Source organism: Myxine glutinosa, chromosome 8 (assembly GCF_964187855.1).
Source record: "Myxine glutinosa chromosome 8, kmMyxGlut1.1, whole genome shotgun sequence".
In the NCBI taxonomy this organism is placed as follows: Eukaryota; Metazoa; Chordata; class Myxini; order Myxiniformes; family Myxinidae; genus Myxine; species Myxine glutinosa.
The window spans coordinates 166,462,396-166,480,006 of NC_136268.1; the positions used below are offsets into that span (position 1 = coordinate 166,462,396).

At 43.2% G+C, this 17,611-nt stretch overlaps 1 protein-coding gene across 1 annotated transcript in view; it reads right to left on the reverse strand.

The window, feature by feature from the left end:
- Positions 1-17,611, reverse strand: part of LOC144893353 (ankyrin-2-like) — a 144,800-nt gene that overhangs the window by 91,526 nt on the left and 35,663 nt on the right. Inside the window, exon 6 of the mRNA XM_078783910.1 lies at positions 14,906-14,963. Coding sequence (XP_078640036.1) covers positions 14,906-14,963 — 58 coding nt within the window. The remainder of the gene's footprint in view (positions 1-14,905; positions 14,964-17,611) is intronic.

Below are 17,611 nucleotides of genomic sequence, written 5' to 3' on the forward strand. Positions count from 1 at the left end.
TTTGACAGAAAGGGTAGGTTGGAGATGGGTCTGAAGTTGTTTAGGGTGTCAGGGTTTAGACCAGGTTTTTTTAGAATGGGGGTAACAGCAGCAATTTTGAGGGAAGGTGGGACGATGCCTGTAGACAGGGAGGAGTTTATTGTTGCAATGATAAGTGGAGAGAGCGCAGGGAGGGAGGCCTTGACAAAGCTGGAGGGGATGGGGTCAAGAGTGCAGGTGGCAGTTTTCATTCCTATGAGGAGTTCAGAGAGGTCAGTAGGGGAGATTGGGGAGAACCGAGACAGGGGATGGCAGGACAAGGGGGGGCAGGTGGTTGGAGGAGGAGCGGGTGCGGCGGTGGTCAAGCTGTTGTAGATGTTGTCAAGAATTACACTTTAGAATTACCCTTTAAAATTACCCTTTAGAATTACACTTTAGAATTACACTTTAGAATTACACTTTAGAATTACCCTTTCGAATTACACTTTAGAATTACACTTTAGAATTACACTTTAGAATTACACTTTAGAATTACCCTTTAGAATTACCCTTTAGAATTACCCTTCAGAATTACCCTTCAGAATTACACTTTAGAATTACACTTTAGAATTACACTTTAGAATTACCCTTTAGAATCACGCTTTAGAATTACCCTTTAGAATTACACTTCAGAATTACCCTTTAGAATTACCCTTTAGAATTACCCTTTAGCATCACCCTTTAGAATTACCGTTTAGAACTACACTTTAGAATTACCCTTCAGAACTACACTTTAGAATTACACTTTAGAATTACCCTTTAGAATTACCCTTTAGAATTACCCTTTAGAATTACCCTTTAAAATTACCCTTTCGAATTACCCTTTAGAATTACCCTTTAGAATTACCCTTTAGAATTACCCTTTAGAATTACCCTTTAGAATTACCCTTTAGAATTACCCTTTAGAATTACCCTTTAGAATTACACTTTAGAATTACCCTTTAGAATTACCCTTTAGAATTACCCTTTAGAATTGCCCTTTAGAATTACGCTTTAGAATTACACTTTAGAATTACCCTTTAGAATTACCCTTTAGAATCACCCTTTAGAATCACCCTTTAGAATTACCCTTTAGAATTACCCTTTAGAATCACCCTTTAGAATCACGCTTTAGAATTACCATTTAGAATTACACTTCAGAATTACCCTTTAGAATTACACTTTAGAATTACCCTTTAGAATTACCCTTTAGAATTACCCTTTAGAATTACCCTTTAGAATTACCCTTTAGAATTACCCTTTCGAATTACCCTTTCGAATTACCCTTTAGAATTATCCTTTAGAATTACCCTTTAGAATTACCCTTCAGAATTACCCTTCAGAATTACACTTTAGAATTACACTTTAGAATTACACTTTAGAATTACACTTTAGAATTACCCTTTAGAATTACCCTTTAGAATTACACTTTAGAATTACCCTTTAGAATTATCCTTTAGAATTACCCTTTAGAATTACCCTTTAGAATTAACCTTTAGAATTACACTTTAGAATTACCCTTTAGAATTACCCTTTAGAATTACCCTTTAGAATTACCCTTTAGAATTACCCTTTAGAATTAACCTTTAGAATTACACTTTAGAATTACACTTTAGAATTACCCTTTAGAATTACCCTTTAGAATTACGCTTTAGAATTACGCTTTAGAATTACGCTTTAGAATTACGCTTTAGATTTACCCTTTAGAATTAACCTTTAGAATTACACTTTAGAATTACCCTTTAGAATTACCCTTTAGAATTACACTTTAGAATTACCCTTTAGAATTACCCTTTAGAATTACCCTTTAGAATTACCCTATAAAACCAATTAAAATTACTGTTTAGAACCCTATATAATGGCCTGATCGAACCCTGTGGAATTACACTTTAGAACCCTTTATAATTAAACATGGTGGGTTAGAAAGATTTTTCTTCTTAATTTTTGACGGATTTACTGATGGAAGGAAAGAAGGAATTTTTGACGGATGTACGGATGGAAGGAAAGAAGGAATGTTGATGGCTGTACGGATGGAAGGAAAGAAGGAATTTTTGACGGATGTACGGATGGAAGGAAAGAAGGAATGTTGATGGCTGTACGGATGGAAGGAAAGAAGGAATTTTGATGGCTGTACGGATGGAAGGAAAGAAGGAATTTTGACAGATGTAAGGATGGAAGGAAAGAAGGAATTTTGACAGATGTAAGGATGGAAGGAAAGAAGGAATTTTGACAGATGTAAGGATGGAAGGAAAGATGGAATTTTTGACGGATGTACGGATGGAAGGAAAGAAGGAATTTTGACGGATGTAAGGATGGAAGGAAAGAAGGAATTTTTGATGGATGTCCAGATGGAAGGAAAGAAGGAATTTTTGACGGATGTACGGATAGCCAAATATTGAAGCCGCTTCACCAATTAAAAATCAAAGTATTGCAAGGAAAACCGCTTCAAGCTCAAAACATGTCGTTCGACCCGATCTCTGTGTCTGCCTTGTAGTGTCAGCCATGTTGATTGGTTGTCTGGAAAAACACCACTGATTGGCTGATAGTGTTCACACATTTGTGTTATTACAAGAATTAGCAAAATAAAAAGCAAAATTAACGAATCACTACACTGTGCTTCACATGTCGGACATTGCATCAATCAGCGCATCTTAACACACATCGTTAATATCCTCGCCGAGCAAGCGGTTCTCCTCCATGAGACTTAGATCAATGTAAAAATAAAATGTCTCCATAACGAGAGCGTTTCTTGTCACATGGCCTTCGTCAAAATGAAAATCCCAGTGAATTATAATCACCATCTTGCCAGAAGGTGTTTGTAATGAGTGCATCTGCCAGGAGCTCGCATCGGAAACCGGATGCAATGAACCATGTTTTGACCTTTTTATTTGTGTATTTGTTCCCCATTAGCTTGTCGTGTATAACTCACACGTTCTGGAATCAACATTGTTATTCCTTTTTATTCCATTGTGGCAGGGAACACTGATTGAGCCCCTCGGCGTCTGGAAAGGGGATTGAGTTAGGGACGAGATTTGCTTGTTGTTGTAAGTGGGGGTGCAACAGCAACAACAACATGCATTTTAAGGCCATGTTGTAAGTAATGTAATGTAAGGCCATGTTGTAAGTAATGTAATGTAAGGCCATGTTGTAAGTAATGTAATGTAAGGCCATGTTGTAAGTAATGTAATGTAAGGCCATGTTGTAAGTAATGTAATGTAAGGCCATGTTGTAAGTAATGTAATGTAAGGCCATGTTGTAAGTAATGTAATGTAAGGCCATGTTGTAAGTAATGTAATGTAAGGCCATGTTGTAAGTAATGTAATGTAAGGCCATGTTGTCAGTAATGTAATGTAAGGCCATGTTGTAAGTAATGTAATGTAAGGCCATGTTGTCAGTAATGTAATGTAAGGCCATGTTGTAAGTAATGTAATGTAAGGCCATGTTGTGAGTAATGTAATGTAAGGCCATGTTGTAAGTAATGTAATGTAAGGCCATGTTGTAAGTAATGTAATGTAAGGCCATGTTGTGAGTAATGTAATGTAAGGCCATGTTGTCAGTAATGTAATGTAAGGCCATGTTGTAAGTAATGTAATGTAAGGCCATGTTGTAAGTAATGTAATGTAAGGCCATGTTGTAAGTAATGTAATGTAAGGCCATGTTGTAAGTAATGTAATGTAAGGCCATGTTGTAAGTAATGTAATGTAAGGCCATGTTGTAAGTAATGTAATGTAAGGCCATGTTGTAAGTAATGTAATGTAAGGCCATGTTGTAAGTAATGTAATGTAAAGCCATGTTGTAAGTAATGTAATGTAAGGCCATGTTGTGAGTAATGTAATGTAAGGCCATGTTGTCAGTAATGTAATGTAAGGCCATGTTGTAAGTAATGTAATGTAAGGCCATGTTGTAAGTAATGTAATGTAAAGCCATGTTGTAAGTAATGTAATGTAAGGCCATGTTGTGAGTAATGTAATGTAAGGCCATGTTGTCAGTAATGTAATGTAAGGCCATGTTGTAAGTAATGTAATGTAAGGCCATGTTGTAAGTAATGTAATGTAAGGCCATGTTGTAAGTAATGTAATGTAAGGCCATGTTGTAAGTAATGTAATGTAAGGCCATGTTGTCAGTAATGTAATGTAAGGCCATGTTGTAAGTAATGTAATGTAAGGCCATGTTGTAAGTAATGTAATGTAAGGCCATGTTGTAAGTAATGTAATGTAAAGCCATGTTGTAAGTAATGTAATGTAAGGCCATGTTGTGAGTAATGTAATGTAAGGCCATGTTGTAAGTAATGTAATGTAAGGCCATGTTGTAAGTAATGTAATGTAAGGCCATGTTGTAAGTAATGTAATGTAAGGCCATGTTGTAAGTAATGTAATGTAAGGCCATGTTGTCAGTAATGTAATGTAAGGCCATGTTGTAAGTAATGTAATGTAAGGCCATGTTGTAAGTAATGTAATGTAAAGCCATGTTGTAAGTAATGTAATGTAAGGCCATGTTGTGAGTAATGTAATGTAAGGCCATGTTGTCAGTAATGTAATGTAAGGCCATGTTGTAAGTAATGTAATGTAAGGCCATGTTGTAAGTAATGTAATGTAATGCCATGTTGTAAGTAATGTAATGTAAGGCCATGTTGTAAGTAATGTAATGTAAGGCCATGTTGTCAGTAATGTAATGTAAGGCCATGTTGTCAGTGGGAGTGCGTGCTGCAGTAAACAGTTTGTTCATAATTTAATGCACTGGTTCTGATTAACGGCCTCAATGTTTTCCCAGCATTGGTGAGTGTTCATTTAAATCGACAAATATTTTACCTGTAACGAAAAGGCGTCATCGCACTGTGCATTAAGTGTCTGTGGAACCAAATGACCCAAACACCATGAGGCAAGAGCACTCACAATAACGTCTCGAAGATTGCATTGACATGTTGGACCCTTGATGGATGGATGCAAGGTGCTGCTCGATTTTGGATATTTAGGGGAGCTTGAGACTGATAATATGCTTTTGGCGATCGTAGTGGTCCATCTTCATTCGGAATGCATCAACAGCGCAATAAAGAAGAGTGAAGAATGATCGAATTGGATCAACTTAATGATGAAGGCTTCTCGACATGATGGCATCATTGAATTCACACCCACAGCCACTTCACCTCCAGGTTGGACTAACCTCTAATGTGGTTTAGGAAGCTATCAGAACCACTTCACCTCCAGGTTGGCCGAACCTGTAATGTGGTTCAGGAAGCCATCACAGCCACTTCACCTCCAGGTTGGACTAACCTCTAATGTGGTTTAGGAAGCTATCAGAACCACTTCACCTCCAGGTTGGACTAACCTGTAATGTGGTTCAGGAAGCCATCACAGCCACTTCACCTCCAGGTTGGACTAACCTGTAATGTGGTTCAGGAAGCCACCACAGCCACTTCACCTCCAGGTTGGACTAACCTGTAATGTGGTTGAGGAAGCTATCAGAGCCACTTCACCTCCAGGTTGGACTAACCTGTAATGTGGTTGAGGAAGCCATCACAGCCACTTCACCTCCAGGTTGGACTAACCTGTAATGTGGTTGAGGAAGCCATCACAGCCACTTCACCTCCAGCTTGGACTAACCTGTAATGTGGTTGAGGAAGCCATCACAGCCACTTCACCTCCAGGTTGGACTAACCTGTAATGTGGTTCAGGAAGCCATCACAGCCACTTCACCTCCAGGTTGGACTAACCTGTAATGTGGTTCAGGAAGCCATCACAGCCACTTCACCTCCAGGTTGGACTAACTTGTAATGTGGTGGAGGAAGCTATCAGAGCCACTTCACCTCCAAGGTGGACTAACCTGTAATGGAGTTGAGGATGCTATCAGAGCCACTTCACCTCCAGGTTGGACTAACCTGTAATGTGGTTCAGGAAGCCATCACAGCCACTTCACCTCCAGGTTGGACTAACCTGTAATGTGGTTCAGGAAGCCATCACAGCCACTTCACCTCCAGGTTGGACTAACCTGTAATGTGGTTGAGGAAGCTATCAGAGCCACTTCACCTCCAGGTTGGACTAACCTGTAATGTGGTTGAGGAAGCCATCACAGCCACTTCACCTCCAGGTTGGACTAACCTGTAATGTGGTTGAGGAAGCCATCACAGCCACTTCACCTCCAGGTTGGACTAACCTGTAATGTGGTTGAGGAAGCCATCACAGCCACTTCACCTCCAGGTTGGACTAACCTGTAATGTGGTTGAGGGAGCCATCACAGGCACTTCACCTCCAGGTTGGACTAACTTGTAATGTGGTGGAGGAAGCTATCAGAGCCACTTCACCTCCAAGGTGGACTAACCTGTAATGGAGTTGAGGATGCTATCAGAGCCACTTCACCTCCAGGTTGGACTAACCTGTAATGTGGTTCAGGAAGCCATCACAGCCACTTCACCTCCAGGTTGGACTAACCTGTAATGTGGTTCAGGAAGCCATCACAGCCACTTCACCTCCAGGTTGGACTAACCTGCAATGTGGTTGAGGAAGCTATCAGAGCCACTTCACCTCCAGGTTGGACTAACCTGTAATGTGGTTGAGGAAGCCATCACAGCCACTTCACCTCCAGGTTGGACTAACCTGTAATGTGGTTGAGGAAGCCATCACAGCCACTTCACCTCCAGGTTGGACTAACCTGTAATGTGGTTGAGGAAGCTATCAGAGCCACTTCACCTCCAGGTTGGACTAACCTGTAATATGGTTCAGGAAGCCATCACAGCCACTTCACCTCCAGGTTGGACTAACCTGTAATGTGGTTGAGGAAGCTATCAGAGCCACTTCACCTCCAGGTTGGACTAACCTGTAATGTGGTTGAGGAAGCCATCACAGCCACTTCACCTCCAGGTTGGACTAACCTGTAATGTGGTTGAGGAAGCCATCACAGCCACTTCACCTCCAGCTTGGACTAACCTGTAATGTGGTTGAGGAAGCCATCACAGCCACTTCACCTCCAGGTTGGACTAACCTGTAATGTGGTTCAGGAAGCCATCACAGCCACTTCACCTCCAGGTTGGACTAACCTGTGATGTGGTTCAGGAAGCCATCACAGGCACTTCACCTCCAGGTTGGACTAACTTGTAATGTGGTGGAGGAAGCTATCAGAGCCACTTCACCTCCAAGGTGGACTAACCTGTAATGGAGTTGAGGACGCTATCAGAGCCACTTCACCTCCAGGTTGGACTAACCTGTAATGTGGTTCAGGAAGCCATCACAGCCACTTCACCTCCAGGTTGGACTAACCTGTAATGTGGTTCAGGAAGCCATCACAGCCACTTCACCTCCAGGTTGGACTAACCTGTAATGTGGTTGAGGAAGCTATCAGAGCCACTTCACCTCCAGGTTGGACTAACCTCTAATGTGGTTTAGGAAGCTATCAGAACCACTTCACCTCCAGGTTGGACTAACCTGTAATGTGGTTCAGGAAGCCATCACAGCCACTTCACCTCCAGGTTGGACTAACCTGTAATGTGGTTGAGGAAGCTATCAGAGCCACTTCACCTCCAGGTTGGACTAACCTGTAATGTGGTTCAGGAAGCCATCACAGCCACTTCACCTCCAGGTTGGACTAACCTGTAATGTGGTTCAGGAAGCCATCACAGCCACTTCACCTCCAGGTTGGACTAACCTCTAATGTGGTTTAGGAAGCTATCAGAACCACTTCACCTCCAGGTTGGACTAACCTGTAATGTGGTTCAGGAAGCCATCACAGCCACTTCACCTCCAGGTTGGACTAACCTGTAATGTGGTTCAGGAAGCCACCACAGCCACTTCACCTCCAGGTTGGACTAACCTGTAATGTGGTTGAGGAAGCTATCAGAGCCACTTCACCTCCAGGTTGGACTAACCTGTAATGTGGTTGAGGAAGCCATCACAGCCACTTCACCTCCAGGTTGGACTAACCTGTAATGTGGTTGAGGAAGCCATCACAGCCACTTCACCTCCAGCTTGGACTAACCTGTAATGTGGTTGAGGAAGCCATCACAGCCACTTCACCTCCAGGTTGGACTAACCTGTAATGTGGTTCAGGAAGCCATCACAGCCACTTCACCTCCAGGTTGGACTAACCTGTAATGTGGTTCAGGAAGCCATCACAGCCACTTCACCTCCAGGTTGGACTAACTTGTAATGTGGTGGAGGAAGCTATCAGAGCCACTTCACCTCCAAGGTGGACTAACCTGTAATGGAGTTGAGGATGCTATCAGAGCCACTTCACCTCCAGGTTGGACTAACCTGTAATGTGGTTCAGGAAGCCATCACAGCCACTTCACCTCCAGGTTGGACTAACCTGTAATGTGGTTCAGGAAGCCATCACAGCCACTTCACCTCCAGGTTGGACTAACCTGTAATGTGGTTGAGGAAGCTATCAGAGCCACTTCACCTCCAGGTTGGACTAACCTGTAATGTGGTTGAGGAAGCCATCACAGCCACTTCACCTCCAGGTTGGACTAACCTGTAATGTGGTTGAGGAAGCCATCACAGCCACTTCACCTCCAGGTTGGACTAACCTGTAATGTGGTTGAGGAAGCCATCACAGCCACTTCACCTCCAGGTTGGACTAACCTGTAATGTGGTTGAGGGAGCCATCACAGGCACTTCACCTCCAGGTTGGACTAACTTGTAATGTGGTGGAGGAAGCTATCAGAGCCACTTCACCTCCAAGGTGGACTAACCTGTAATGGAGTTGAGGATGCTATCAGAGCCACTTCACCTCCAGGTTGGACTAACCTGTAATGTGGTTCAGGAAGCCATCACAGCCACTTCACCTCCAGGTTGGACTAACCTGTAATGTGGTTCAGGAAGCCATCACAGCCACTTCACCTCCAGGTTGGACTAACCTGCAATGTGGTTGAGGAAGCTATCAGAGCCACTTCACCTCCAGGTTGGACTAACCTGTAATGTGGTTGAGGAAGCCATCACAGCCACTTCACCTCCAGGTTGGACTAACCTGTAATGTGGTTGAGGAAGCCATCACAGCCACTTCACCTCCAGGTTGGACTAACCTGTAATGTGGTTGAGGAAGCTATCAGAGCCACTTCACCTCCAGGTTGGACTAACCTGTAATATGGTTCAGGAAGCCATCACAGCCACTTCACCTCCAGGTTGGACTAACCTGTAATGTGGTTGAGGAAGCTATCAGAGCCACTTCACCTCCAGGTTGGACTAACCTGTAATGTGGTTGAGGAAGCCATCACAGCCACTTCACCTCCAGGTTGGACTAACCTGTAATGTGGTTGAGGAAGCCATCACAGCCACTTCACCTCCAGCTTGGACTAACCTGTAATGTGGTTGAGGAAGCCATCACAGCCACTTCACCTCCAGGTTGGACTAACCTGTAATGTGGTTCAGGAAGCCATCACAGCCACTTCACCTCCAGGTTGGACTAACCTGTGATGTGGTTCAGGAAGCCATCACAGGCACTTCACCTCCAGGTTGGACTAACTTGTAATGTGGTGGAGGAAGCTATCAGAGCCACTTCACCTCCAAGGTGGACTAACCTGTAATGGAGTTGAGGACGCTATCAGAGCCACTTCACCTCCAGGTTGGACTAACCTGTAATGTGGTTCAGGAAGCCATCACAGCCACTTCACCTCCAGGTTGGACTAACCTGTAATGTGGTTCAGGAAGCCATCACAGCCACTTCACCTCCAGGTTGGACTAACCTGTAATGTGGTTGAGGAAGCTATCAGAGCCACTTCACCTCCAGGTTGGACTAACCTGGAATGTGGTTGAGGAAGCCATCACAGCCACTTCACCTCCAGGTTGGACTAACCTGTAATGTGGTTGAGGAAGCCATCACAGCCACTTCACCTCCAGGTTGGACTAACCTGTAATGTGGTTGAGGAAGCTATCAGAGCCACTTCACCTCCAGGTTGGACTAACCTGTAATATGGTTCAGGAAGCCATCAGAGCCACTTCACCTCCAGGTTGGACTAACCTGTAATGTGGTTGAGGAAGCTATCAGAGCCACTTCACCTCCAGGTTGGACTAACCTGTAATGTGGTTCAGGAAGCCATCACAGCCACTTCACCTCCAGGTTGGACTAACCTGTAATGTGGTTGAGGAAGCTATCAGAGCCACTTCACCTCCAGGTTGGACTAACCTGTAATGTGGTTCAGGAAGCCATCACAGCCACTTCACTTCACCTCCAGGTTGGACTAACCTGTAATGTGGTTCAGGAAGCCACCACAGCCACTTCACCTCCAGGTTGGACTAACCTGTAATGTGGTTGAGGAAGCTATCAGAGCCACTTCACCTCCAGGTTGGACTAACCTGTAATGTGGTTGAGGAAGCTATCAGAGCCACTTCACCTCCAGGTTGGACTAACCTGTAATGTGGTTCAGGAAGCCATCACAGCCACTTCACTTCACCTCCAGGTTGGACTAACCTGTAATGTGGTTCAGGAAGCCACCACAGCCACTTCACCTCCAGGTTGGACTAACCTGTAATGTGGTTGAGGAAGCTATCAGAGCCACTTCACCTCCAGGTTGGACTAACCTGTAATGTGGTTGAGGAAGCCATCACAGCCACTTCACCTCCAGGTTGGACTAACCTGTAATGTGGTTGAGGAAGCTATCAGAGCCACTTCACCTCCAGGTTGGACTAACCTGTAATGTGGTTCAGGAAGCCATCACAGCCACTTCACTTCACCTCCAGGTTGGACTAACCTGTAATGTGGTTCAGGAAGCCACCACAGCCACTTCACCTCCAGGTTGGACTAACCTGTAATGTGGTTGAGGAAGCTATCAGAGCCACTTCACCTCCAGGTTGGACTAACCTGTAATGTGGTTGAGGAAGCCATCACAGCCACTTCACCTACAGGTTGGACTAACCTGTAATGTGGTTGAGGAAGCCATCACAGCCACTTCACCTCCAGCTTGGACTAACCTGTAATGTGGTTGAGGAAGCCATCACAGCCACTTCACCTCCAGGTTGGACTAACCTGTAATGTGGTTCAGGAAGCCATCGCAGCCACTTCACCTCCAGGTTGGACTAACCTGCAATGTGGTAGAGGAAGCTATCAGAGCCACTTCACCTCCAGGTTGGACTAACCTGTAATGTGGTTGAGGAAGCTATCAGAGCCACTTCACCTCCAAGATGGACTAACCTGTAATGGAGTTGAGGACGCTATCAGAGCCACTTCACCTCCAGGTTGGACTAACCTGTAATGTGGTTCAGGAAGCCATCACAGCCACTTCACCTCCAGGTTGGACTAACCTGTAATGTGGTTGAGGAATCTATCAGAGCCATTTCACCTCCAGGTGGGATAGCCCTGGAATGTGGTTGAGGAATCTATCAGAGCCATTTCACCTCCAGGTGGGACTAGCCCTGTAATGTGGTTGAGGAATCTATCAGAGCCACTTCACCTCCAGGTGGGATAGCCCTGTAATGTGGTTGAGGAAGCTAACAGAGCCACTTCACCTCCAGGTTGGACTAACCTGTAATTTGGTTGAGGAAGCAAACGTAGCTCAGCATTGTTTCTTCAATTTCCAGGGCCTCTTGACCTCACGTTTCAGATCCCGGTATTTGAGCATTTCTTGGTTTTTGAAGCATTTCGTCCAAAGTCATTGGGAACCGAAACCTCAATCAACAATGCTGTCTTTACATTTTTATGTTTGAGCATGATATCCGGACGCAATGCTCCTCCTGCAATGTCCACACTTGATGTTATCATGTTGTCATGCGTGAGCGCTGTGTTCATTTTCAAGGATCAGATTTGGTTTGTTTCCATGATTGCTTTGGGACTGCATTGTTTGGTCTCCTAATGTTTACAGATGTGCCGGTGGATTACTCTACAGACCCTGACATGTCTTTTTGTGTACAACTGTTCTGATGTGAGGTTTTTTTTACATCCCGAAAGGAGGTGACTGGTACTTTTTGTTTCTACCCCATAAAACCTGTATTTGTCCATCTGGCTCAGTCTCGCCATCTTTTGAAATCCATTAGTGCAGTACTCTTGGTCTTGAGCATTTATGACTCGTTCTCCATCCCAATTAATTTGACCTCTTATTAGCCATTCCAATGAGCCTTCCTTATCGATCCATGAGTCTGTGTAGCTCTCTTTTGAATCCTAGCGTTCTTTTATCGTTCTCCCATTTGTCTGCTGATATTTACCTGATGGTATATCTGCTGATATTTACCTCCGCCACCAAAGGTGGGTGGAGGTTATATTTTCATCGCTGTCTGTCTGTTTGTGAACAAGATATCAAAAATTTGTGGACGAATTCAGACGAAATTTGGCAGAGATGTAGTGTATGTGACAAGGAAGAATCGATTAAATTTTGGTGAAGATCCGGATCCGGCTACTATAATGTTTTGAGGGATTCTTCACCATTGGCAGATAGGGCCAAAAACGATATATAGCAGGACATCTCAGGAAGTTGTGGACGGATGATTTTGATGAAATGCGATTCTGTATTGTGATTTTCTGGTCTACTCTGGGATACAAAACGTAAACTGTTCACCTGCGGGAGGTATGCTCAATACTGAGTGCCGTTTCTTCTTTGTGATCATTGGGGCTGTATTTGTTTCTGTTTCGTTTCCCTGTGTACTATCCTGCACTTGCACTTACTTCAGCTGACCCAGACAGAAGTAACGTGGGTCGTATTTATATGATGTTAATGTCAAAATTGAAAATGCCAAATCCATGAATGTCATGGATGGAAACTCTCACGCCATTTCCTCATTCTGCTTTAAACTCTATTTCTCCATATTTTCATTCCAATCAGCATCATTCTAATCATAGATTAATACTACAGCATCAATATAACAAAATACAATGTTACAAACACTCATGATGTAAACAAATGTTTAAATCTGTTCTCATGTTATAACTAATACAGACGAATGGCATCATTTTAAACCAATTTCAATGGTTGCTAGAAGACAGGGAAGCATGTAGAATCATACTGACATAATCATAAGACTTTAAAAAAGAAACCAAAAAAAATACCTATTTTGGGGGGCACAACCCCCTCCCTCCCCCAACACCGTCAACCTCCTCAGACCCCACTTTTTATAATGCCTTGAAAAAACATTGGTACATCACAGGTGGTGAAGGTTGCGGTGAAGTTTCATTGAAATTGCGTGTGTAGTTTCTGATAAAAAAGCAAATTCCTATTTTGGGGGGGTCAAACCTGCAACCACTTTGACCCCCCGTAGACCCCCTTAGACTTCGATTTTCTTAGTGCCATGAACAAACTTCGGTACAGCACGGGTGATTAAGGTTGTTGTCAAGTTTCATCGAAATTGTGGTTGTAGTTTCACAGGAAAAAGCAAATTCCTATTTTGGGGGGGTCAAAACTGGATCCACTTTGACCCTGGTAAACCCCCTTAGACCCCGATTTTTTTTAATGCCGTGAACAAACTTTAGTCACAACACAACAAGTATCATTTGTGCCTAATTTGGTCGCAATCCTTTTAGCGGTTTCGGAGAAGAAGTTTCACGTGTTTACGGACAGACTGACGGACTGACTGACTGACGACCGTGCCATCGCATAAGGTTCCCTGAACTTCGTTTCAGGTGAGCTAAACATAGAGGGGGACTTGAACAAACAATGTGGCGGAATGGGGTGGACAGGATGGATACAGAAGGACTCCCCTTTTCTCCCCATCCCCCTCCTCCCAGTCCACTGTCTCCCATCCTCCCTAGACAGCTTAGACAGCTCGACAGCTTGAAGGTGTGCGTAGCTCAAGGCCAACCTGTCAGCCCAGGTCATATCTTAACACGGTGTAATTAAACAAACTGTATTTGCATGTTGTATTTATATGTTTAAAATGTATCGTTTAGTATCATGAATTTCTTATTGGTTAATGTTGAGCTTTGCCTGCATGCTGAGCTTTTTTAAACACAGAGCCGGACGCGGCCGCCAGAAAAGGAAGACAGACGAAAGTACAAAAGCAAAAATGCAAGGGCAGGTGCCACGGTTAGCACGGGCAGGTGCCACGGTTAGCACGGGCAGGTGCCACGGTTCGCACGGGCAGGTGCCACGGTTAGCACGGGCAGGTGCCACGGGTCACAAGGGCAGGTGCCACGGGTCACACGGGCAGGTACCACGGTTAGCACGGGCAGGTGCCATGGTCCATATTATATAATATATGTGAAGGCGAGTCAAACATGATTCACAGAACCTGTCGAGAATATTAATTAATTTAACCAAATTGATGCAGTCAAGTGAACATAGGGCATTGCACTCTGTACGAGCGTGATTTACTTTATCTTGAAAATAAGTGCAAAGTCAAAAACAGCATGTGCTGTTACAATCTGATGAGCAATCCCAACTATGACATTTTTTCCCCATTTAACACGTGTATTACGGTAACGCTAATGTGGGGAGTAATAAACCACAGGCCTAGGATTGCACACAGATGTACATGAACCTTTATGGGGAGTAATAAACCACAGGCCTAGGATGGCACACATATGTACATGAACCTTTATGGGGAGTAATAAACCACAGGCCTAGGATGGCACACATATGTACATGAACCTTTATGGGGAGTAATAAACCACAGGCCTAGGATGGCACACATATGTACATGAAATTGTGTGGTGAGAAATAAACTACAGGCCTAGGATTGCACACATATGTACATGAAATTGTGTGGTGAGAAATAAACCACAGGCCTAGGATTGCACACATATGTACATGAACCTTTATGGGGAGTAATAAACCACAGGCCTAGGATGGCACACACATGTACATGAACCTTTATGGGGAGTAATAAACCACAGGCCTAGGATGGCACACACATGTACATGAACCGTTGTGGTGAGTAATAAACCATAGGCCTAGGATGGCACACACATGTACATGAACCTTTGTGGTGAGTAATAAACCACAGGCCTAGGATTGCACACACATGTTCTCACCCTTAGCCAGATGGTTAAAGTCGCCTACCTGATGCCTCTGGTGATCATTTGTCTCCGCTGTGCCTCCTGTGACTTGACTTTTTAAACTGTAAAAACAATAAAATTGTTACAATTCATGAACTTACATATGAATGTTTCATTACCTCGACATTTAATGCTCTTCATTTGATTGCACAACAAACTCGACCATTACATTGTTGTTTATAAGATAATTAATACATATCATTTTTGCCTTTTTGTAATATCCATTTTTTGCCTCATCCCCTTCATTTTTGAACTTTCCCCCTTGGTCCTCCCAAACCCCTCCCCTACTACCACTCTGAAACCACAGCTTCCTGTATTACAAATAACCCGAAATGAATAAAGATTTTAAAAGTAGCTCGGTATTGGGGTCATCAATAAAAAAAACAAGCATTCTGAGTATTGCGCTGCAATACATGTCCCCTACCAAAGTTCAAAGTGCCATAACTTTGTCAAAAATGATCGAATATGCAAATTTATGCACGGTTGATGCTGGTTTTCAAACTTGATCTGAGGTATGCTGAGACACACGTGTGTCACGCCTCGCCTCGTTGATAAGCCCGCAAGGTCGCTCCGTGGAGCGGCCTGCACGTATTGCACTGTGTGAATTATATAATTACCAACTCACGGTCTGAGGTACTAGCGATTCAAGAGATATCCATTTTTAAAAATATTTTCGTTTAATTAACGATATCTGCCAAACCACGTGCCCTATCGCAAATTCCAAAAGGACATTTTAGTAGACTGACATGCTCAACAGATCTGTGAAGTTTCCCCTCGATTGGATCAAAAATGAGGGAGGAGCTCGGTTTTAAAGGTTCATGCTTAAAAACGTCATAACTCTGAAACCATGTGATGCATGACGTCATGCTCGCTGACTTTTTTGTTCGCAATGGGTATGCGATTCTGCCTGCAAAGTTTGGCCTCGATCTGTTCAGCCGTTGCAGAGAAAAAGGGGTTTTCGTGTTTTCACGAAAAACAATATGGCGGCCGAACCACGTGACCTGTGACGTCATAATTACCATTAAAATATTCTACAGACCGAGCCCCCCCTACGGTGAAAATTTGATCCTAATCGGCCCTATTATTGCAGAGAAAATCTTTTGTTAAAGGGAAATTAAAACTTAAAATGGCACTGAGTTAAGGGGCATCAGAATTATCAGAATTCCCAAAGTTCAAAGTGCCATAACTTTGTTAAAAATGATCGAAACGTCGTGAAGTTCGAACTCGATCTGTAACTTATCATGAGGAAACCATGTGCCAAGTTTGAAATCATTAGCATTAAGTGTTCAGAAAAAAAGTCCGGAAAACTGTTCTTTGCGTGACGGACTGACAGACTGACAGACTGACGGACGGACTGACGGACGGAGGGACGGCGTGCAAACCTATAGTCCCCTCCGGTGTATACCGGTAGGGGACTAAAAAAAATCATATAAAGGTAAAGAGCAAGCATCAAAATACAAAACTACAAAAGAAAAACTAGAGGTTCCAGGGAACCTGAACTCAACTAGTCTATATCAATATGGTTAGAACATGCATAATAGAACCACAAACTATATAGTTTATATGTGCTAAAGAGGCACAGCAACGTTGAAGGTATCTCATGTTTAAACAGGAAACTAGAAAAAATATGAGTTTTAAGTGAGGCATGAAAAGTAAAACTACAATTACTTTTCTCAGATTTCAGACTTGAATTTATTTAGAAAGACTTGGTCAAACAATATACTTGTATGGTATTGGATCAAGATATGTTGAATATTTCAATAGATGTGTTCAACAGGGTTTAAGTATTCATTCATCAAATCCCCACCTCCTCACACACACACACACATAGTCATTAATCATAGAATTGGACTCAAGTGACATTACAACTTAATCATTTTCTCTTGAATTATCCATACATTCTCACACTGTCAATAGTTTGAAAGACTAGTACACAGACAGGAAAAACAGTTGCTTAGTTGTGGAGTGGACAAATGCTAGATGCTCTTTTACTATGTTCCTAGCTGATTGTTCTCGTAAACAGCTTTCCAACATTTCGATATTGAACTGTACGACTGTTCTTCAGGAATCTGTTGTTGCCAGAGTTTATTTCCGATGAACATATATAGTCAGTGTGGAAAGTGGTATAGAGCCCCACCTAATAAAATGCACTAAGTCCAACTTGTCTCCATGGAAAGCAGAAAAATAAATTTTCTTTAAAATCTCAAAGTGGCAAAAGGCACCAGGTCAGCACCTAACTAATATGTGTACAAAGTTAGGTTAAGATATACTGAAACGCAAAAGAAACTTACCACCTTTGAAACCTTTAAATATCAACAATAACACTGCGTGTAGTAAATGTGTGAACTTATTTGTGGACAATAGTGTCCTCACTGTCAGACAAAATGGTCACGCATGGTCACTTGAACCTTCAATGGTCACTTCATAGCACAGCTGTTGAACAGCCGTTTTGACTGTCAGTGATTCGCCAAGGGGTACGGGATGATTTTAATGAGCTGCACGTGATGTCTTGATATTGGCTTTAAAAAGGCCAGTGCAAAATGGGCATTTCAATCAACATGCCACGATTGTCAAGGGATCAACAGCAGCGTGCCCTGGGCATGCTGCAAGGCGGACTGAGCTACCGTGAGGTGGCACGTCACCTTGGCTGTTCACACCAGACCATATCGGCCCTGGTGGACAGAGACACCCTCCACAACTCTGCAGATGA